At 42.3% G+C, this 23,673-nt stretch overlaps 1 protein-coding gene and 1 long non-coding RNA gene across 7 annotated transcripts in view; both read right to left on the bottom strand.

Moving 5' to 3' along the window:
* The window catches only part of LOC138761476 (uncharacterized), an 81,612-nt gene extending 72,689 nt beyond the window's left edge, over positions 1 to 8,923 (bottom strand). For 3 of the 4 annotated variants that reach the window (XR_011356342.1, XR_011356341.1, XR_011356339.1), the window contains exon 1: positions 8,624 to 8,923. This is a non-coding gene — a long non-coding RNA (uncharacterized lncRNA). Of the gene's footprint in view, positions 1 to 1,530; positions 3,019 to 8,623 lie in introns of those variants that run through there. The other variant, XR_011356340.1, reaches the window with a different exon arrangement.
* Positions 8,924 to 12,444: 3,521 nt separating this feature from the next.
* mapk1 (mitogen-activated protein kinase 1) overlaps positions 12,445 to 23,673 on the bottom strand; it is a 91,829-nt gene continuing 80,600 nt past the window's right edge. For all 3 annotated transcript variants that reach the window (XM_069933666.1, XM_069933667.1, XM_069933668.1), the window contains exons 7-9: positions 22,614 to 22,723; positions 21,971 to 22,113; positions 12,445 to 15,230 (exon numbers count right to left, since the gene is read on the bottom strand). In XM_069933666.1, the coding sequence (XP_069789767.1) occupies positions 21,994 to 22,113; positions 22,614 to 22,723 (230 nt within the window). In that variant the 3' untranslated portion in view covers positions 12,445 to 15,230; positions 21,971 to 21,993. The remainder of the gene's footprint in view (positions 15,231 to 21,970; positions 22,114 to 22,613; positions 22,724 to 23,673) is intronic.

Here is a 23,673-nt window from a genome sequence, read left to right as displayed (position 1 = left end):
TATCAAAATGTATACATAACATATCTGGCAAAATGCTCTTTTCTTTATTAATGGTTAATATTATTAAGATTAAAATTGAAAATCATATGACTTACTTTATAAAGAATCCTGCTTTGGTAAAAAATATTAATATTGTAATCTAAGACCATCATATATCAATTCCAATTAATCAACTTATATTATGAAACAAACTAATCTAACCTCTCTCTCTCTCTAATCAAGGATGAAAAAACAGAAGAGAACAACAAAACTGGATCGGGTCACTACCTCCAGAATCCAGACAGAATATCACCAGAACAGCCCAACAGCCTAAAACTACCAAACTGTAACTTTTTAACCTTCGATATTGTATGATTTTTTCCAAACTTAAGTCTGCCATTACATCCTGTCGCCACTGCACACGAGTCAGTGGAAATTCATCATTCCACTTCATTAAAACCCCTCGTCTGTATCAGCATGCTGAAAGCACAAACCTTCTCTCGAGATACAGACAGAGTAGGATCGCAGATTAAGCCGAACAAGGCAATTAAAGGGCATGGATCTATTTTAGTCTTAAAAATCATTGAGAAAGATTGAAAAATGTTTCCCCAAAATCTTTCTAATTTGAGAAACATTTGGATTAGTGAGGTCTCTAAAATTTTACACCTTTCACCCATAAACACATGCATAAAAAAGGGATAATTTAAGTTTAGGCGTATGTATTCTGTGAACCACTTTAAACTATAATAAACAATGGCTAGCACAAAATGACGAATCATAATCAAATAAGATTGGAATGCCAGTCCTCATCTGGAAAAACTTCTGTTCCCAGTCATTTTTAATCTTAAACCATTAAGGTTAGTCTTAATGATAATGATAAATGATTATAAATACGTGATATTAACCCACAGTGAACAAACTGCAAATCAAACAAATAGATCAAGAATATTTGAGACTCCGATTTGAGGAAAATCTTGTAGTTTAGATTGGACAAAATGTCTTACTTGCAAATATCTAACAAAATGTCAATTGCAAAGCTTAAATTTAACAATTGTTCAAAAGAAGCAAAAATTTTTTACGGATAAATAAATCTTTGTAACTTTTAAACCTGATCTATAACATTCCTTCAAACCTGCGTCTAAAACAGAAGGTGGAAAAAAAAGTGGTTATCAACAATGGGACTCATCAGGGAAAAACTATTACAACCAAAATAGTTCCTAAATTGAACCCATATTCTTAGACTATTTCTCATTATTTGATTGGGAACCAGTTTAGAAAAAGATAATGGTAAAGCAAAACCTAAAAGAGCTAACAATATTTTCCAGAAAATTTCAATTGCAAAGAGAGCGACTAATTATTTGATCAAATTTTAATAGTAAAAGTGAACTACTTATATTAATTGAACAATTTTTAAATCAAAAGTTTGGCAGTAAAAGTCCTCCATTCTTTACTATTTTCTGAAGATGGGTTTATTTATTCGTGATGGTTTCCCCTGCCATATACAAGAAATAATCAAATATAATGAATTGAAACAAAAATTGGAAATAATACCCTTCTCGCTGCCCATGAGAAGAAGCTGCTCCTCAGCCTGGTGGTGCTGGCTCTGATCCTCCTGAATCCCTTCCCCGACAGGAGCAGCTGGAAGCTGCTGTGTGCGGGGTAGAAGGAGTCCTTGATGAATTTGCGTGCCCTCTTCAGACAACTATCCTGGTAGATCACATCGATGGGGGAAGGGAGATTCCAGTGATCCTCTCTGCTACTCTTATGGTCCTGTGGATTGACCTCCGATCTATTTTTCTGCAGTAACTGTACCTGCGCTGTGATGCAGCTGCCCAGGACACTCTGGATAGAGCTCCTAAAGAAGGTTGACATAATGGTGGCCGGTAGCCTTGCCTGCTTTAGTCTTCTCAGGAACTGCAGTCACTGTTGCCCTTTCCTGATAAGTGAGGAGATGTTGAGTATCCATGATAGGTCACTGTTTAAATGAACTCCAAGGAGCTTGATGCTCTCTACTCTCTCTATTACAGAGTTGTTGATGTTTGGTGGAGGGTGGGTGTTCCGGGTCCTCCTGAAGTCCACGATCATCTTGATCACTTTGAGACTCAGGTTGTTACTCTCTCACTGTTTCACAAGATTCTCCACCTCTTCTCTGTAGAGCGACTTAACCCTGCAGGAACGATGGACTGGTGTATGAGGAGATGAAGATCTCTGTCAATTGGTCTGTGCAGTCCTTCAGTACCCGACCAGGTATATTATCTGGTCCCGCCGGATTCATTTAGCACTTTTGTTACAAGCCCTGAGGACCCCAAAACCCAGCAGCAACAGATATTCACCAAGACAAATGGTTACTTAAACCTAAGTTGCTTTTAATTATCTTTAAACATGAAAACAGGATCACACTTTAACTTATCACTATTGACTTATTTAACCCTCTTCTAATTCTAAGCACACATGTATGTAATGTGTGTGCAAGTTCAGAAAAGTTAATTTCTTCACAGTCCAATCTCACTTCTCACCCCTCCAAGTTCACTGGTTGCAGTCAATGCTTATACTGCGCACAGAATTTAACATTTATGAATTTCACCAGGCTTTGGTGCTTGAAAAGTAAATGGTTACTGGTCAGAAAGGTTCTTGTCAGTTTTCAGAGAGTGATTCGATGTACGCTGACACCCACAACTGATTCCTTTTTAATCAGCCACTTCAGTGTCTTGCCAAAGAAACTTTCCCCTTCAGAGTTCTCCAGATTATAACCTTTTTCTTTCAGGTCACCACAGAGTTCATTTTTGTTTCTCTTGGATTCCAAGTGAAACATTAGACAGCCAGTCCCCTCCTCTTGTATGAACCATAAGGGCTTTGACCACTCACAACTAGTCTTCCAAATGGGGTTTTCCCCAAGCTTTCCAGCTTGTCCTGTTCCAGTCCCAGCTGCTGCTGACTGTAAAACTGCAGAACTGATTTCTCTCTCTGAGAGAAAGCCTGTTTTACTCTCTCTGCTTGCAAAACCACGTGATCCTCTTAGAACAGCAAGTTCCCCTCCAGACAATCTGCAGCTCCAACAAGATCTTTCATCTATTACCTTTTTGCAAACAACAATCCATTAGTGAAGACTCTTGGACACTCTTCAAAGCTTTTGCAAAGGCTTTGAGGCCCCGACATTAGTAGAACTCCAGTATTTTAAATAAGATCTGTTTTAAAGTCTTTGTATGTGAACTACAATGACAAACCCTGCCCCAATTTATCTCCCAAAAACATATCTATATTCTGTCACAGCTTTCAGTTTCTGAATTTCCAAAGTGCTCTTCAGACAGTGAATTACCTTGAATGCATTGTACGGCACCATGGAGTTGTGGAGTTTTACAGCACCAAAATAAGCCTTTGGCCCACCTTGTCCATGCTGAGCAAGTTGGCTATTGAAGCCATTTGCCAGTGTTTATGCTCATGAATAATTTCTGCATTCTTTCTGATCAAACACCAGTTCCATAGCCATTGTTAACGGGGATAGGCACAGCACATCTCAGCTGGGCCATGGACTTAAATTATAAAATATATTTTATGCACTCAGTTGGAGAGAAGTATGGAAGAAATCAAATAAACTAGACCGCTTGACAGGGACATAAACTTTGAGCAGAGTCCCAAGGGGCCCGTAACCAAATAAAAAGCTTGTGAATGGCTTCTGTGCACATTACTCAGTGAGGTGCTACCAATGTTACAGTCGTATCCTGCCACCCCTTTGCTCCTACACTCAGTGCCCTGACTGATGAGGGCAAGCATGCCAAATGCTTTCTTCACCACAAGTGAAATACGAAAGTGAAATACGAAAGTCTGCAGACACCGTAGTAAAAACACAAGGCTGGAGAAACTCAGCAGGTCAAACAGTGTCATTAATGTAGCAAGAATGAAGATATACAACAGACGTTGCCTGTTTTGCCAGAAATTTACACACAGAAACTTGACACAAAATGTAATAACAACCAGAAATCCTACTCAAACTGGTGCTTACTAAAGGATTTTTTTTAATGGAAAGTCACCAAGGGAAAGTAACCCTGTTTTTCTCCCATTTGTGTCATAGTAAGTTTCGGACCCCCCTGTGAAGACCATCGTCTGGTGTGAAAGATGGGATCTCGAACAGCACATGACCAGTGCACCTATTTTCACTCATTTTTCTGCTCGAGGCTTTTCAGCGAGGCTTGACCACTCCCCCCGGACAAATCCAAAGTAGAAGTGTGGACTCGGATAAGCTCGCAGCGCGCAGACTGGTAGTAGCACGGACTGAAGGCACAACATGACGAGAGGAACAAAATGACATTAAACACTGAAAGCTTTCCACGCCTTTCCTTCATTGGCAGAATCACGTTGGGCCCCTGTTAAGCATCACCTGATCTTAATTTTTTAACCACGCCTCAGGCTTGCACTTCCACGTCTCTGACATCTCCCCCAGATCCACAGCCCTTCAAACTACCTGCACTTCCCCAATTCCAACCTTTTGACGACCAAATTTCTTCTACCTACCCCCCCCCCCCACCACCCCAGTGACCAACTGCAAAACCGCAAACTCTCAAATTCCTTCGCTAGGGTGTCCCTTTTGTGCATTCATTCCCTCTTTGAACAAGCCTTTGTTTGTTTTCCCTAATCTCTTGGAGTTCGTGCCAAATTCTATTGGCAGCATAACCCAGGTTATTTTGCTCGAACAATGAGGTGTTTTACTGCCTGCTATCAGATCAATGAACGTTTATGCAATCGCCCAAATACCAGTGAAGAAATATTATTTCCCATCCAAACTGGTTGTTCTTATTTATTTCCTGGCAGGTTCAAGCTACTTAAACAAAGCTAAGTGTCCAAAAAAAAATCCTATTATTCTTGTTTGCACTTGTGTGTAATATCTGTTCATCTGTCACAGCAACAGAGCTCAGAACACGTCACGTGCTTGACTACAAGAATGCCCAGCCGTATATGAAAACTTGCATCTATTAGGTGACATCTTCTGTCACTATCATTTATTGTACGATCGCTGATTGGGTCGTTCCTGTCACGTGATTTTCCCTCAACGAGCTTTCTTCTTACAAGTGGCAGACAGTAGGGTACTTTTTTTTAAGTCCATTTGTTCCAACTAGAATTAAAGGTTTAAAAAAATAAGAGAACTTTTTAAAACAATTACTATTGCTCAATTTCTAACTTCTGGCTATCATTCTCATAAAAGACTCTTCCCTGCCCCCTCGACAAGATACCCATTTCACCGTACCTCACACAGATAATTGGACCACCTACCAATGAAAAGCAGGCGGATTTTTAGCTTGACCTGTCCCTGATCCTACCATTCACTCCCAATTCCACTTTCTTGCCTTAAAGAGATAGGTTGATTTGTAGGACAAGGTGTTACAACCCCTGATGTTTCAGTATTGGCTGGATTGATCTTCTCTCCTGGACAGTAGTCGATTGCCTCAATTACAATAATGGAGAACGACCACACAAGAATATTATCTGGTATCAGACACATCTTCAGTTGCATTAGGGCTCAAGCCCGAGACACTAGATATGTATCTTTATCTTTGCTATATAAAGGGCACTGTTTGACCTGCTGAGTTTCTCCAGCACTTTTTTCCACTTCAACCACAGTGTCTACAAACTTTAGAGTTTTAATCCTCTGACTACTCCAAAACTCTGAAAGCTCTTTGAAGGATGCCCTCCCTGAAGTTCTCCTTTGCTCTCTAAAGGGAGTTCTGTGGGATTCTCTCTCCCCGCTCCCCATCTGTATATCCCTGTTACTCTCAAGCTCTACGACTACATACCCACCCAGACTGGCTTCTGCAGCCATGTTGCCTTACCCTGACGAAGGGCTCAAGCCCGAGACGGCTCTGTCTTTGCTCTACAAACTGTTTGGCCCCACTGAGCATCTCCAGTGTCATGTTTCTGCTTCAAACCATGGAGTCTGCAGATTTTCGTGTTCTATTTTCTTCAGCTATATTCCCTGGTATCATTGGGTGCTTCAGACTTTTAAATACCAGGCACCTTCTCCACCAAGGCGGGCCCACCACAGGCTGATCAGACCTGGGTGTGAACCCCATATCTGTTTCTCCAAGCGATCATTTGAAGTCTTGAAACTGTGCAATACCTCCCCTTACTGTAAAGCATGGAATTATCCAAATTGGCATTAGTTACACATCAGGGCATTTAATATTAAACCGACCATATATTACAGTAAGTGCGGCTCAGTGGGTTTGTAGACAAAAAAAGCCTTTTCGTTTCAATATCTTGTGGCAGTCAAGACTACGGAAGAGTCCACGTAAGACTATATATAATACACAAGACTACAAGGGCAGCAAGTTTGGTGTAGCGGTTAGCGCAACGCTGTTACAGCCCCAGCTACCAAGGCTTGAATCCTGCACTGTCTGTAAGGAGTTTGCATCTTCTCCCCGTGTCTGAGTGGGCTTCCTCCCACCATTTGAAATGGTTATAGGTTAATTGGGCGGCACGGCCTTGTGGACCGAAAGGGCCCGTAACTGGTGCTGTACGTCCAAATTTAAACAGCAGTAGAAATAGGCCCTTTGCTCCGTCATTCAGAGATCTTTTACTTGGGCCTGAAACACTTCATCCAATTCCCTCGAAAATCAGTGTCCTCATCATCCAAGCCCTTGCAGCTGCCTTCAGATTACAAATACTTGCTAACCTCTCACTGAAATTTCTTCTCATCCCTTTCCACAATTGTCAAACTTGATTTTGAAACAACGATCCCTGTTCCAGACTGTTCAGCTCATTGGAAAATATCTTCTCATATTTTCAAGTGTAAGAAAGGACAAGACTGATGGTGGAAACAAAACCAAGGTGCCTTGACCCTACCACGTCATCCAATTTCTCAACCCGAGCTCGTCCCTCCTATTTCCCCACATCCCTGGAAACCATCCCTAACAATCTGCCTGTCTTTTAAACACCGTAATTGTATCTGCTTTTACCACTCCTTCTGTCAGCTCCTTCATCCCACTCGCCACTCCTTGAGTGGAAAAAGTTGCCCCTCGTGTCTCCTTTAAACCCTTCTCTCCTCACCCTCTGGCTTTAGACACCCTTACCCTGGGGGGAGAAAGATTGTCATCTTATTTTATGCCTGTTTATGGGTTTATAAACTTCTCTGTAATGTCAGACCCTCCCCCCACCAGTGCTGTCTGTGGTAAACCTGTATCACCCTCGATCCCTTCATTCAAATCAATGATTATAGATGTGAATCACAGTAGAAATCTCTGTGACATTTAGGAATAACCTAATTACTCCTCTGCTTTTCGCTTTTAACCACTGCTCAGACACACAGACCCCAAAGAGCACTAATTTTGTTCAATAATCTTTTTGTATGGGAACATATTGAGAGAGAGAGAGAGAGAGAGAGAGAGAGAGAGAGAGAGAGAGAGAACGAACGAGAACAGATTTGATCTCTAATTACTCTTGTGAAAGAATATAGATATGTTTTTGGGAGATAAATTGGAGCAGGTTTTTAGTGTAGGTCACACACAAACACTTTATAACAAATCTTATTTAAAATACTGGAGCTCTGGTCATGCTAGACATGTCAGGGCCAACAGTCTTTGCAAAAGCTTTGGAGAGTGCCCAAGAGACTTCACTAATGGATTGTTTACAAAAAGGCAATAGATGAAAGAACTTATCGGAGCTGTATTCTGTCTAAGAGGGACATGTGGTTTTGCAACCAGAGAGAGTCAAACAAGCTTTCTGTGTGTGTGTGTGTGTGTGTGTGTGTGTGTGTGTGTGTGTGTGTGTGTGTGTGTGTGTGTGTGTGTGTGTGTGTGTGTGAGAGAAAGAGAGAGAGAGAGAGATCGATCAGTTTTTCAGTTCAGCAGCAACTGGTACTGGAAAAAGTCAAGCCAGCAAGCTTGTGGAAAACCCCACTTGGAAGATAGGTTATGATTGCTTAGTTCAGCCTGGTCAAAGCCCTTGTGGTTCATGCAAGAGGACTGGCTGTCTAATGTTTCACTTGAAATAAGAGAAACAAAAAGGCACTCTGTGGAGACCTGAAAGAAAGAGATTATCATCTTGAGAACCCTGAGGGGGCAAGTTTCTTCAGCAAGACACTACAGTGGCTGATTAAAAAGGAATCAGTTGTGGGTGTCCAGTGAAAAACAAATCTCTCTGAAAACCGACAAGAACCTTTCAAGCACCAAAGCCTGGTGAACTATAAATGTTAAATTCTGTGCATAGTATAGGAATTGCCTGCAACCAGTGAACTTGGAGAAATGAGATTGGACTGTGAATCAAATAGCTTTTCTGAACTTGCATACACATTACATACATGTGCACTTAGAATTAGAAGGGGGTTAAGTCAATTGCGATAAGTTAAAGTGTGATTCTATTTTCACGTTTAAAGATAATTAAAAGCAAATTTTGTTTAAGTAAACATTTGTCTTGGTGAATATCTATTGCTGCTGGGTTTTTGTGTCCTCTGGGCTCGTAACACTCTTATCAGATTTGCCAAATGTGACTTGCCTTTCGTAAATCCACTCTGACTGCCTAATCTTACTACAGTATCCAGAATTTAAACAACTGGCAGCCTCAAGCAACTACCGAAAAAGTGTTCCAGGAAATTGAAAAAGATAAAAAAAAATGCAAGTTTAAAAAAAGTAAATGTTCTCTGAAGTAACATGCAAACCTTAGGTGAAGATGGGAGCCAACATTCAGCCAGTGGAGAGCCTTGGTCGGGTTTTGCTCATAGCAGTTGTTTGAATCTTCTTCTTCTTTGGCTTGGCTTCGCGGACGAAGATTTATGGAGGGGGTAAAAAGTCCACGTCAGCTGCAGGCTCGTTTGTGGCTGACAAGTCCGATGCGGGACAGGCAGACACGATTGCAGCGGTTGCTGGGGAAAATTGGTTGGTTGGGGTTGGGTGTTGGGTTTTTCCTCCTTTGCCTTTTGTCAGTGAGGTGGGCTCTGCGGTCTTCTTCAAAGGAGGTTGCTGCCCGCCAAACTGTGAGGCGCCAAGATGCACGGTTTGAGGCGTTATCAGCCCACTGGCGGTGGTCAATGTGGCAGGCACCAAGAGATTTCTTTAGGCAGTCCTTGTACCTTTTCTTTGGTGCACCTCTGTCACGGTGGCCAGTGGAGAGCTCGCCATATAACACGATCTTGGGGAGGCAATGGTCCTCCATTCTGGAGACGTGACCCATCCAGCGCAGCTGGCTCTTCAGCAGCGTGGACTCGATGCTGTCGACCTCTGCCATCTCGAGTACTTCAACGTTAGGGATGAAAGCGCTCCAATGGATGTTGAGGATGGAGCGGAGACAACGCTGGTGGAAGCGTTCTAGGAGCCGTAGGTGGTGCCGGTAGAGGACCCATGATTCGGAGCCGAACAGGAGTGTGGGTATGACAACGGCTCTGTATACGCTTATCTTTGTGAATAAAGTTGCGTGAAACAGCAATGGCGTCCCCCAGGATGAAGAGCTGGTCGATGCCGCTCGCCGTTGGGGCGACTCTTTTAAAGTGTCTTCTTATCCCTACTTAGTAAGTCACCCCGGTCAGAGACTTTATCTGTAAACTTGGGGGGGGGGGGGGCATTAATTATTAATTATCCATAACATTAACCTTCAGGGCGGCTCCATACAGACAGCATGGGATTTGAACCTCGGTCCCCATTGCTGGTGCTGTAATGGCGTTGTGCTAACTGTTATGTCAACCGTGCAGCTCAAATGGTAGTGGTTCACCTTCTCCAAGAGCTGCAATCCTTCTGTACGCAAAGGGAGCACCAGCTCTTGGACCCAGGGCTGCAGGGATGAACAGCAGTGCGTTTCCAGCCGAGACTTGGAGGAAATGCAGTTCTCTCTTGGCTCATGCTGGTTGTGGCTGAATGGTTTTGAGGTATGTGAAAGTTGCAGTGCAGGTCCTAGATGTTACCCCCACAGTTCAGCAGTGCTGGTGGGAATGAGTGTTTTCAAACAGTGCAACTTAAGTGTTTATACAGGGGGGAAAACCCCCTGGAAAATTTCCCATGCTCACGTCAAGGAGCAGAGACACAGCAGCACAAGTTGATTCTAACATTTATCCTCACCCTATCGAGATTTTATTGTGATAACAATATTTCCTTTAGTCTACCGTAAGGCCGACAAATTCGCCGTCAGCACCCCTTACAGCCAGAAAAAGATTCTCCCTCCCCACCGAGTGTCCATGGCTTCACTTCCATCGCTCCCGTGGCCGCAGAGCCTTCAGTCCGAGGCGGCAGCAACCAGAGCTCCGGATCCACACCTCGGACACAATCAGGAAGCCTTCAGCACCCTCTCGCATCCCGCTTCCAATACTTGGTACCCCATTCAGCCAGTCTCCAGCAGCCTGGAGCGGCTCCTTTGAACACAGTCGCCAGCGGCCCGCATCCTATTCGAGTACCTTGCCTTGAGTCACCAACTCGAGCCCCCCTCTCTGGTCTGCTGCCACGGTCACTGTCCTGTGGGTTGTCTCCTCAAATTTGAAGGGGGGGGGTGGTGGGGGAATGGTGGTCACCTGTTTCCTGGGGCCCTACGCCAGTCCCCTGCTTCCCGAGTCTGCAACCCTTGGTGTCTGCTGCCGAACATGGACCTGGACCGGAACCCTCGGCCACAGGATCTTTTTAGAACAAAGCACCATCGGCTCCTTTAACAGGCCATTTGATGCCTGTATGAAGCCAACGGAGGACGAACTGGACGCTTCTGCTCCCTGCTCTGAATATCGGACGGAGTCCCTCTCCCTTGCTGCTTTCATTCCCAGTTCCCAGTTCGGGTGGAGACTGGATCTTCCATGTTAACTTGTAGCGAGGTCACTCCAGCTTCAGCTCAGTTGTGGCCCCAAGGCTGGAGCTCGAATCCACAGAAGAAACACGCGCCAGTGGAGTGGATTCAACACGGACTTGATTGAGTGGCCGCGTCACCACCAGGGCGTGGCTTGAACGGGCCGGATGGTTCCCCCGCGATCCACTGGCGGGGATTGGCCAGTTTCACCGCTCGGCCAATGGAAACGGGCGCTTCAACCCACACGATGGTTTACCGGTCCGAGTTGCGGGCTGCTACAATCTTTGTTTCTTGCCTGATCCGATCTGTAGTTGCACAAGTACCGGCCCAGTTCAGATCACGCTCAGCAGTTGGACCTCGCCTCGAGTCACCAACTCTCTGCTCTCCTCAAGTTTCCTGCGTCCTGTACCAAGTTGTGAGTGCAATGGCCCTGAATCTTGAAATGAGGTCAGTGCAGCTGGGCACCGCCTTGCACTTCTGTGGTCCACCAATCCACAACTGCGGCCAAACACAACCCTCTTTGCTGCACCCAGTGTCTGAAAGAGGTGCAAATAAAGTGGAAAGTATTCCACTGGTAAAACATCACCACGACTGACCTGGGGAAAAGAATTGACGGAACAACCAACAACGATCAGGCCGAGACCATTGCTAAAGCAGAGAGAAATGGCGTCCAACATTAACCCTCTGTGGGGAACGTCTTCTCATGCCCAATATTTGAGTTTTAAATGAGTGCTTTTCCGTGCAGGGCAGTCATTCTCATCCAAACGGTGGAATCTGCCTCAGTTGCACAGAGGAGTAGTGGAGCATCGATCTGGTACAAGAGAGTGAAACAAGAATGTCTGCAAACACTTTGATTGTAGTTAATACACAGAAGTGCTGGAGAAACTCAGCAGGTCCCGCCACGTCCTTGGGAAGCAAAGGTGTGCATGTGTGGGTATATAATATATAAATAAATACACACACACACATATATATATATATAAAACCAATGCTTCGACAAGGGTTTGTAATACTGCATCCTACTTGGAACATTGCAGCCTCAGATATCTGATAACCAGCTTTTCAAATTTGTACCCGAACTGGCAAGTTCTCATACAAAGTCAATTGCAGCTTCCTGACTGTTCTTCCTCTCTCTCTCTCTTACTCCCCCCATCCCCACCCCCACAGATGCTGCCGGACCAGAGCATCTCCAATATTTTTCAGATATCCAACAGCTCCAGTGGCTTTGCACTGTCAAGGCTCACTTAAAGAATGCATCAGTTAAGGTGGGAAGAAGCCAAGGAGGCCCATAACATATACAATGAGAAATTATACAAAATAAAGACATGGAAAAGGACACCCACCATACCCAAATGGAAATATGACGGTGACAAGTGCACACACGGGTGCGCATCCACCCCCCCACCACACCCACTCACCCTCCACCACCCCTCACACCTCCAACACCACACAGACCCCCACTCTCCTCCACCAATTCATTAATTGACAGGTTTTGTTTTGCCTCAAGCAGCATGGTCTTGGCTTCTTAGCAAGGTCATTGAATGGGGCACATTCCAGGATTTTGGCCAGAAGAATGACAACCCAATCAGGCAGGAGAGCAACTTCACTCCTGTGGAAAACCTGGAGGTTTGAAAGCCATTTTGTAAAGCTTGAATTTCATAATTGCAGTTAGAATTTGCCAAAAGCCACACATTTCATTTCTGTTCACAAATCTATGGCATGGACAGCAAAAAGCACATTTTAATAAAGACCTAGAATTTAAAACAAATAACTGGGTTGCAATGAAAAACATTCCATAACAAAAGATGATTGGGTATATCCTGCATTTTACTAATTTTGGCAGAATTTTGCCTGTGGATTGTTGTTTCAATGGAAGTAACAATGTCTTCTCATTTTCCATTCGGTTATGAAGATCGTTTGGCTATCATGGGAAAGGAACACAGCTCACACATCGCTCCAACTCAATTTCTCAATTTTCCTAGTAACATTCAATTGCAGGGGAAAATATGCTGATGTCCAACATGAAAGCTTACTTTTATAAATCTGTAACAAGCAATGTAAAAAGTCTGTTTAAAAAAATACACAAGTGGACCCAATTTTGTCAAACATTCCACTCCGAAAGAGAATGCAAAACCACTAAAATACTACAGGAACTCAGCAGGTCACGCAGTGCAAATAGGAAGATATATAACCGAAGTTTCGGGCAGACAATGACTTTACATGGGGGAGCCCATCAGTAGATGGAACAGTTTATAAAATGTGTCAAACCTCCTCTTCAAATGCCTTCAAAGCAGTCCTCCATTTTAATGGTTTGGCTCAGATTTGACTCTTCCACCAATGATCAAACTTGCCGCGGCGCAGATTTACAGTCACAAGCCTGCTGAGATGTATTGGAACTTCTTGCCACTTTATGGTAAGCTAGCACTAGTTTCCGTCAGCTTATGCTCTTGGAACTTTGACTTCCGTAAATCATCAAGAGCAGATACCTGGCAGCCATCGTTCATTGCCATTATTATTCACTTCCAAAGAAGTGAAAAGAGAAACAGAGAAATAAGAGCTTAAAGATCTGAGCGATATACAAGACAGGTAGAGAAATTAAGAGATTAGTCATGCACGCTGTTAGAAGTTGTGTATAGAACATACTGTATTTAAAAGATGCAGGGAGACACCGATTTAAAGAATTTTAAAAGAGCTGTATGTGCCGGGAACAAAAAGAACATTCATTAACGGATTAAAATTTGTTTACATATATAACATTGAAAAAAAACTTAAGGCAAAATAAATCTTTGTACCTACAAGTTTGTCCATATATATAATATGCTCAAATCCAATACCAGTCACAATACAATCAGGTATGTCTATGCGGTTACATCACATTTTGACACCTATTGTTGCAGGATTTTGTTTTCATTAAAATTTAACCATAACCGCTTTTCATTTATTATACATGTTTAGATTTCTCCAGAGGGTACACAATTTATAAAGGCAACAGACCAACTAGAACAAAAAGCCAACTGAACAAGTTACATGATAGAGAGCTCTATACAGTTACATCACAGAGTCTGCAAAGGCTGCGTGTGTTTTTTTTAAAAGGAATAAAGCATGATTTATACAAGAAGCTAAACCAGAGAGGAAACCAATGAGGGGATTAGGACGAAGCTTGAAGCAGCAAGATTTACTCCTACTATGAGTCTGCACATGTCTGCAGTAAATGCGTATATGTGTATGCATGTGTATGTGTGTGTGTATCTATATATGTATGTGTGTGTGGCACTTGGACAGTCTTTGTATACAAAGCTTAACAGTCATGCTTGGACACAGTAAATTGTACAAGGCAATTGTCACCACAATAGGTTTCGAGACTAAGGATCAGGCACTGCACTTTGAATTCAAATATAGCTAAGAAAGCTCCACATTGTACAGGCTTCATCCACAAACACTCTGCAAACACAGAAAAGGGACAGGAATCTTTTACGGCACCCTTCGCTCTCAATGCCATAAGCACACAGGGTCTTCCAATTCTAAGCTGCACTCAAGGAGACTCAATCACCCAGGCTTCCTTCGAAGTCCGCTCAATCAGTTTTCAAACTCAAGTGTCCTTTTGCGCTTTCTCTGATTTAGCCAGTACAGAAAAAGCTTTAGAGGATGCAAGGCAGACTTTTAACACAGTCCAGGGACTTTACCTTAGACCTGTGTCACTCCATACAAGTTTGTGAAATGGAATCAAGTTTGCTTTTGTTAATATTGAATGGAATGTTATTTAAAAGAGAACTAGAGTAAAACACAATAGCATTGTTGATATCAGCATTGGATAATATTTCAGGGGTTATACGAATGATTTACTTTTAAAATCAATAAAAGTTATTAGTGAGGGAGCCACCTTGACAAGCTTGACAGTGTACGAGTACACAATCTACATAACCACTGAACAGAGCAATGCTGGTTTAAAAGAATGCAGGTTAGTCACATCATATTCTCTTATTGACCATCTCAATGCTTGGGGGGGATCTCAAAAGGAACATGCAATTTTCACACAACGCAATCAAATATATGAATCATCTGATGTGACTGGTAATGCAATGGTAATACTGAATGTTATCAGTTACTTCGATGCATCTCAAAGTGCTTAAAAAAAACTCAACTGAAGTGCTCAAAATGTGCCTGTTGTGTTATCCATGTATTCATTCGCTAAGTCAGTCCTGCTTTCTTTCAAACACCATTGCTAAGTTACATAGGCTCTAGATCAATAAATGTGCACACACTGGCTGTACAACTTTCAGATCGTTTGCAAATACCAATACAATCAAATGTGAATTCTCATCTCCGAGTGGAGAGTCCACAGCAAGCCAAAAAAATGCCAAGGCTTCCAGTATGGACAATCTCCATGGTTACAGGTGCCAAGGCAGAGTTTTTAAAGAGTACAATGAATAAGCTGAGATGCACGAGACAGGATTCAGGAGGATTTAGAAACACGAATTCTGAGCACGTCCAGTCCTGGAGTCCTGGCCCTAGAAAGACAACATCAAAAATTACCATGATTTGGGATGCATGCACATGGTCCAATGTATCCTGAAATAAACAGAAAATGTTGGTAATTACACCCGTTTCACATTCCAACTTCTGTATTTCAATGACTAATTTGCATTTTAAATGCAGAATCCAATCTCCATTTTAAAACTCCTTTGTGGCGGTTTGTTTGCACAGAGTAGGGAACATAACCAATTTGTAAAAGCCTCTCTGAGGATGAATACAAATGTAGGCCCCTCACATTCAAAAACAGAATTTTTAAATGGGGAACAAAAGAAAATGACAATCCAAGTGAATGAATATTTTGAGGCAGTCCTCACAAAGGAGGATACAAATAATCTCCATGAAAATGTTAGGAACCACAAGTCTAGTGAGAGCAACCCAAGGAAATCAATATTAATTTGGAAAATGTTGGGGAAACTGATTGGGCTGAAGACCAATAAATCTCCAAGGCTGATAGCCTACATCTCAGAATACTTAAGTGGCCCTTGAAATTGTGGTGGTCATTTTCCAATATTTTATTGGATTTTCAGAATGCTTTGAACAGTTCCCATGTGATATTAAATTTTTAAATATTAATGTGGACGGGATTGGGGGTAATGTACCGTCAAGGATAGAGAACTGATTCACAGCCAGGAAAGTGGGAATAAATAGCTTCCTCTTAAAGTAGGCTTTAATGGACCAAAGAATTCACAAGCAGAGGGCGTTAAGCACAGTTCGGGGAGAAGAGTTTAAAAAGGAGTCTACGCAAGGCCAATCAAATCACATTCACTGGCAAAAAACAATAAAAACAAAGCGGAGCAGCCATTGTGTGAGTGGCCCAGTGTGGGAGTGGGAATTCTGGGCTTTGGCTCAAAGGGCTGGTGATTAGCAGAGAGGTGGGGTTTAACTTTAGACTGCTCGTTGTGGGAGCGAGGGCAAGTGTTTGTTTTCAGAGGCTTTCGCAAGAGAAGGCGGAGGTCAAAGAAGCAGATTAAAAAAGGGGGCAAGTTTTTCCTTTCATTATTGCTGATTTGGTCGGTTGCCCGTAGTTCAGTGCAGGAGTGATGGCAGTGGAATGCTCCTCCCGTAGGAAGTGGGAGTTCATGGAATCTGAGGATTTCCCTGATCAACACCTGCGGGAAGTGCCGCCAACTCCAGCCCCGAAAGACTATTTTAAGGAGTTGGACAAGCGAAGCATCACCCGGGAGGCTGAGCAAGTCACAGACAAGACTTTTGGGCAGGTAGTTCCACCCAGACAACAGGATTCAGCTAGTAGATGGGTGACCACTGAGAAAGGGGAGAAAGAGGTCAGTGCAGGGTCACCCTGTGGCCATTCCCCTCAGCGTGAAGTACACATTTGGATACTACTGAGGGTAATGACCTATCTGGACATGGCAGCTGCCAGACCTACAGCACTGTGGTCAGCTCTGAGCCTCAGAATGAAAGGCAGAGAGATCATCCTAGAGGAGGCGATAGTTAGGAGATTCTGTGGCCACAAAAGAGATACCAGAATAGTGTGCTACCTCCCAGGTGCTCAGGTCCAGGATGTCTCAGTGATTGCATGATATTCTTGAATGGGAGGGTGGGCAGCCAGAGGTTGTGGTACATATTGGAACCAATGACATGGGCAGGAGTGGGGTAGAGGTCCTGCAAAGGAAGTTTTAGGAAAGGCTGAAGAGTAGGACCTCCAAATTACTCCCGGTGCCACAAGTTGGGGAGTATGTGTGGAAGGACAAAATTGCACCCAGTGGGAGGAGTTGCAACAGGGTTACAGAGTCAAATAAAATAGCAAATAGGACTGAAGGTTTTGTATTTAAATGCACATTGCGTAAGAAATAAAGTGGATGACCTTGAAGAACAGCAGATATGATGTACCATCATGGAGTCGTGGCTAAAGGATGGATGTCATTGGGAGCTGAAATGTCGAAGGATGCACAGTGTATTGAAAGGATAGGCAGGCAAGCAGAGGGGACAATGTGGCTCCGTTGGCAAGGAACAAAATTAAATCATTAGAAAGAGGTAACATGGGACCAGAAGATTTAGAATCACAGTAGGTTGAGTCAAGAAATGGCAAAGGTAAAAGGCCACTACTGGCAGTTATAGATAGACCTCCAAAGAGTAGCCAGGATGTGGACAACAAATTACAACAGCAGATAGATTAGGTTTGTCAGAACGCCAATGTTCTGGTTGTCCAAGAGGATTTTCACTGGGAAAACAAGGTTGGGACTGGATGTCAAGAGGTAGAATTTGGAGAATGCCAATTTTTCAAAGAGTTTGTTGATGAGGCCACTAGGAAATGACCTGCATGGGATCTGGTGCAGTGTAATGCACCAGAGGTTAAAGAGAGCTTAGGGTAAAGGAACTATTAGGAGGCAGTGATCACAATATAACAGAGTTTGATTTGAGATTTAACAAGGAGCAACTAAAGTCAGATGTGGTGTTATTTCAGTGGAATAAAGAGATTACAGTGGCATGAGAGAGGAACTGGCCAAAGTGGATTGGAAGGGGGTACCAGTCAGGAGTCTGGCAGAGCAGCAATGAATGGAGTTTCTGCATGAAATAAGGAAAGATTCATGATAAATACATAACAAAAAAAGGGAAATATTCAAATCGGAAAATGTCGCAACTGTGGCAAAAGCAAAAGAAAGAATGCAAGGAAACAAAAATAAGTGGGAAGATGGAGGATTGGGAAGTTTTTTTTAAAACTTGCAAAGGGCAACTAAAACTTTCAAGGGGGGAAAAGATGAAGTATGAAAGTAGGCTAGCAAATAATATCAAATAGGATACAAAAAGCTTCTTCAAGTATACAAGAAGTAAAAGAGAGGTGGGTATAGATATAGGACCACTAGAAAATGAACCTGGGACAATAATAGGAGACAAGGATACGGAAGGGGAGGTAAATTAGTATTTTGCACCAGTCTTCACTGTGGAAGACATGAGTAGTGTGCTGGATGTTCAAGGGCATCAGAGTAGGGAAGTGAGTGCAGTTACTATTGCAAGGAAGAAGGTGCTCAGAAAGTTGAAATGGGTCCAAGAGTAGATGTCCCCGGAACAGGTGGATTGCATGCTTTCAAAGGCTTGGAAAACTGCAAATGTCATTCCACTATTCAAGAAGGGAGGGAGGCAGCAGAAAATAAATTATAGTCTGGTTAGCCTAACATCAGTGGTTGGGAAGATATTGGGGTCTGCTGTCAAGGATGAAGTTTCGGAGAACTTGGGAAGCACGTAGAGTATAGGCCAAAGCCAACATGGAAAATCTTGCTTGACATATCTATTGGAATTCTTTGAAATGACAAGCAGGTTAGATAAAGGAGGCAGTGGAATGTTGTGTACTTGGCTTTTTAGATGGCATTTGACAAGGTGCCACATATGAAGCTTCTATCAAAAGCTCATGGTTTCACAGAAAACAAACTAGCATGGGTAGAACATTGGCTAATTAGCAGAGCGTCAAATACAAGGATTACATTTCGATTGTTTGCCAGTTGCTAGCAGTGTTCTACAGGGGTCAGCACGAGGGCCACTTCTTGTATATCAATGATCTAGATTATGCAATGAATGGTTTTGCAGAAGATACAAAGGTAGATGGAGGAGCAGGTAGCGTTGAGGAAATGGAGGCTGCAGAAGGACAAAATTGAAAATTCCCAGATTCAAGGGGTCTTGTGAGTCCTCACGCAGAATATCCTGGAGGTAATCTTGGAGGTTGATTCAGTGGTGAAGAATGCAAATCTTACGCTGGCATTCATTTCAAGAGGAATAGAATACAAGAGCATTGATGTGACAGAGGCATTGGTGAGACCCCATGGAGTATTGTGAGCAGTTTTGGGCTCCCCATTTAAGGAAGGATGTGCTGACGTTGGAGAGGGTTCAGAGGAGCCTCACAAGCATGACTCTGGGAATTGAAGTTATATGAGTAACATTTGACAGCTCTTGGCCTGTACTCATTGGAATTTTGGTGAAGGGGGGTGGGGGGTGGGGGTGGAATCTCATTGAAACATCTTGAATGTTTTATGGACAGAGGAGATGTATGGCCCTTTTAAAATAGGATTTAACTGCTTCACTTACCTATGTGAATGCAACAAATGCATGATATTGGGGCAGGGGCGTCACTTTCATCCTGGTAATTGCTTGGCAAGGTAGGTACTATTACAGCCTATGCATTTTGCATCAGCTCCTGTGTAAAAGGCTTATCCACCTTCCCGGGATGCCAACGCTGTAATGCTGCAGGTCCACCCCCTTGTGCACTGGGATGCCGGATTGTTCCTATGTAAAAGGTCACGCTAACCCGGCTTTTCTTGGTTCAGTGTGAACGACCACACCTGGCTTTAAACACAGGTCGTTCACACGCCAATTAAAAAGGATAACTGTGTAAAAGGGGAAGTAGAAAGGTAGATTCCCACATGAGAATGTCGATGACAAGAGGGTACAACTTCAGGATTGAAGAGCGTCTTCTTGGAGAAATTTCTTCAGCAAGAGGATGGCGAGTCATTGGATGTATTTTAAGGCAGAGTTTGATAAATTCTTGATTAGCCAGGGCATCAAAGGTTCTGCGGAGAAGGCCGGGCAGTGGGGATGAATGAGAGAGTGGATCAGTTCATGATTAAATGGCAGCACAGACTCAATGGACTGAATAGCCTATTTCTGCTCATTTGTCTTATAGTGTTAGGCAGCAACAAGTGCAGTATTGCAATATAAAAATGATTGAATAGATAAAATTAAATGCAAAACCTCCATGCTTGCAGACAAAACAAAGTTGGATGGAAGTGGGAGCTGAGAGGCGAATGCAGAGATTTCAAGAGCAACCTGAACAGGTTGAGTGAGTGCAAAAATGCATGGCCAAATGTAACAGGAAAGCAAATCTAATCAGCAGGAGTTTTGGAATGGGGCGAGTCAGTGCAGCTCGAGTTTTAGTGCACCGGGAGATGGAGCAGCTGGTTGAGAATGTAAACCACATGCTGGTCTCTGTGGCCAGAGGGTGTGTGCATTGTTTGGGTCTCCTTATCTGAGGAAGGACATACTTGCACTGGAGGGAATGCTGCAAAGGCTCAGCAGACCCATCCTGAGGACAGTGAGACTAGGCTTTAGAGGAGATGGTGTTTCATTGAAAATCCTGACAGGACGGAACAGATGGGAGGTTGAAAAGATGTCTGCAAAGGTGAAGAAATCAAGAACCTGGTGACAGCTCAAGTTTTCTTAAAACTTAAATAAAATATTTTTTTCTCCCAGAAAGGTGAACCTGTGGAATTCTCTTCTAGAGAGGCAGTTTAGGTCACAATGTTAAATATTTTTTAAGGAGTTACAGTTGGAATGGCCAAGGAGGAATAGTATACAGAAACTGGATAACTAACCGTGAATCACAGGACCAAATGGCCTATTCCTAGTTTTTATGTTTCCATGACAAAAGCCACAGTGGGATTCTGGATGAGTATTTAATGTTTTTTACTGGAAGAACTGGATTGGCTGCAGCCCTTTTATGATGTCGTCACTTCTTCCAGTAAACCCACTTGGTAATTTAAACCACAGGACTAAAGCTTCTTGTGTCTTTGGATGGCAGACTCAAATCAAAACTAACTGAGGTATTTCAGAGAAAATCCACAAATGTTTCAACACTTGCATGGTGAAATATAAAATGTGGCAGATCCCACATCCAAATATTGGGTCTATTCACATTTTAAATACATTTAACTGGAGGAAAATGGAGCTTAAAAGGATTTTATATTTGTGAATAATTACCTTCAGATCCTAGATCTTTTTCTGGTTCTGAGAAATTACTCTACAAATTGGTCTGACAGATCATTTCTCATCCTCAATACTTGACCATGGTTGGAGCATCCAAGGCAAGCTTCAACACGTGATCCATGTCTTGAAGGCAATTAATAGCACTCAGGATAGAAATGAGGAAGAAGGCTGATCTTTTCATCAAAACATTCTGATGAAAACGGGTGCGTTCACCAGTAAGCATGGGTTAGATCAGACCAAATTAACCAACATTCTAAGGTAATTCTAAGACAAACATGGCCGTGGTAGATGATGCCAACAATAAATACCTATTTAATACCCCACTACAGGAATTCCTCATTGATGAATAAATAAATGAAGGGTTACACATTAAGATATCATCCACCAACAGGAACTTTTAGTTTACATCTGAATGTTAAAAAGTTAGTGAGAAAGAACAACTTGTATAGCAGTAACATGGAAATCAGATTCCCTACTTCACATTGATCGTTGGAACATGGAAGTACGAGTGTATCCCCTTGAGAAGATTACTTATAGTCTTAAGAATATATATAGCATGTTTGTCAAAATTTGGCAACCTTATTTAGATTACTGAAACACCCGGATTGTTTAATTTATTTTGATATTTGTCAATTAGCATACTCCTTATTGGAAATGTAATAATTTAAAAATGATGTGACTCTGAGATGTCAAACCTTGCTCCTGTTGCTTTTTTCTTTTCTATTTTATTTCTTTTTATCTCCCTCTATTCCTTGCTGTCTGTCCCCATTCCTTTCGAATCTGGGGAGGGGGTGCTGGGAGAAGAGGGACTCTCCTTTTTATTTTCAGGCCTTATGAATATTTTTCTATGATTTTGTATTCAGTGTATTATTGTTTATTAATTGAGACCTATATTCTGTTTCTTAAAACTTAAATAAAATATTCCAAAAAAGTAACAACTTCATTTGCAATGAACCCTGAGCTATGAAATCATCTTTCTGATCCCTACCGTATTAATGTTTACCTGTATGCAAGGGTGCTTGTAGTTTAGGAATGCTGATAATGTGGTTGAAATCTGGCTGTCTCCTCAAAAATCAGCTCCTTGAGCTTCTCCTTGGGTAGGTCATCCAATTCCATGTCAAACTTAAAGGGTGCTTCTGCAATAGGCTGAAATTACACCATAAATTAACACACTTTTAGGGAGTAAAACAGCTACAATAACCTCAAGGTCTCCACTTGTCCACCACTCTCCCAAGCACCTAAGCATTTAACTTGGCATACTTAGAAAATGAAATGGTTTATTGGTAAACAACACAGGACTGGATTTTTCCACAGGGGAGGAATCCATTCAGCTCCCTATTCCATTCATAATTTATAGAATTTTGTTTCCTTCCTTTCAAAATTCACGACTCAGCACCCTAATCCATCCTCATATTTCTGCGGTTTTCTCCATTTTTTTGTACATCACTATACCTTATCCACTCCTTTTGCTCAAAAATGACTTTCTCTATTAGCTCTAAGCTACCCATTCCTTGTGTACAAGAGCCTCAGCATTAAATTCATCCTTTTAAATGACTTTTCTCATTCAAGCCCTGATGTACATACGTAGACAAAAACAGTAAGCAAGACCAAAGCAATGTCATTCTTTAAACAGTGCAGTATCCTACCTCATCACTGGGATCGTAGTACTGTTCCAGGTAAGGGTGAGCAAGAGCTGCTTCCACTTCAATCCTCTTGTGTGGGTTGAAGGTCAACATCTTATCCAATAAATCCAGGGCTACAATTATAGGGAAATATTAAACATCAAAAGTCTGCACATTTCTCATTTTGACAACTACTTTAACATTAGAAGAAAAATGTGGAATAATGAGATAAATAAGGGTTAAGTTCATACTTTCACATTAATGGATTTGTGTTATGCACTTTATCTGTTGAATTCGCTTTGTTTCCCTCAATGCCTTCGTTGGTTGCCATGAAAGCCTCAGCATCTATCACATCTTATCCAGAAGTTACAGAACTGAATTTGATTGCACCTGTGCAGATTGCACAATGCTCCTTTGCAACAGAAGAGTTCAGTTGAATTTAAAATACTTTCAGCTTCAAGAACTTAGTATTTTCTTTAGATAATGCAGAACAGATTTAAAGTTTAACTACAGTAAAAAAAATTATATTTCTAAGACGTAAAGAACAAATTTAGGGCAAGCTCGAGTTACAGACTGAAGACTTGGCTGTGAAGCTCCCCATGTTATCTGCTTGGTAGAACAAGTTTCTTCTCTGCAATCTCCTGTCAATGCAGAAAGTGGACATCATGCATTGGGGAGAGAAGTTCTTTCACAAAAAGGCAAAGCACCTCTCCCAACTGGACTGTTTGCCAACATGCCATGTGGGAGTGCCAGGTATGATTTCAGATAGTTTAATTATGCTCCAACTTGAAATTCTCCAAGCAATAAAAGTCAGAAAAAAAATTCTAAATGTATATCCAATTTTCTAAATGGTCTGCCAAGCATGATTGAGAGGGGTAAATCAGTCAAACACCATGTGTCTGGGTGCAGTGAGCTTCTGTTGCATTTCTACATGCACATTGCAAATCCTTCAATTACACAAAAGATCAACAGCTGAACATGACAAAACATTCATTAATTAAGACCTGTCTACAACAGATTCAGACAGGAAAGATATCCTGATTTGGGAAAACACAGAAATGCTGGTGGAACTCAGCTCATCTTG

This window comes from Narcine bancroftii, chromosome 4 (assembly GCF_036971445.1).
Source record: "Narcine bancroftii isolate sNarBan1 chromosome 4, sNarBan1.hap1, whole genome shotgun sequence".
Lineage (NCBI taxonomy): Eukaryota > Metazoa > Chordata > Chondrichthyes > Torpediniformes > Narcinidae > Narcine > Narcine bancroftii.
Note: the sequence above shows the minus strand (reverse complement) of the source record. Positions and strands in the feature narration are given on the sequence as shown.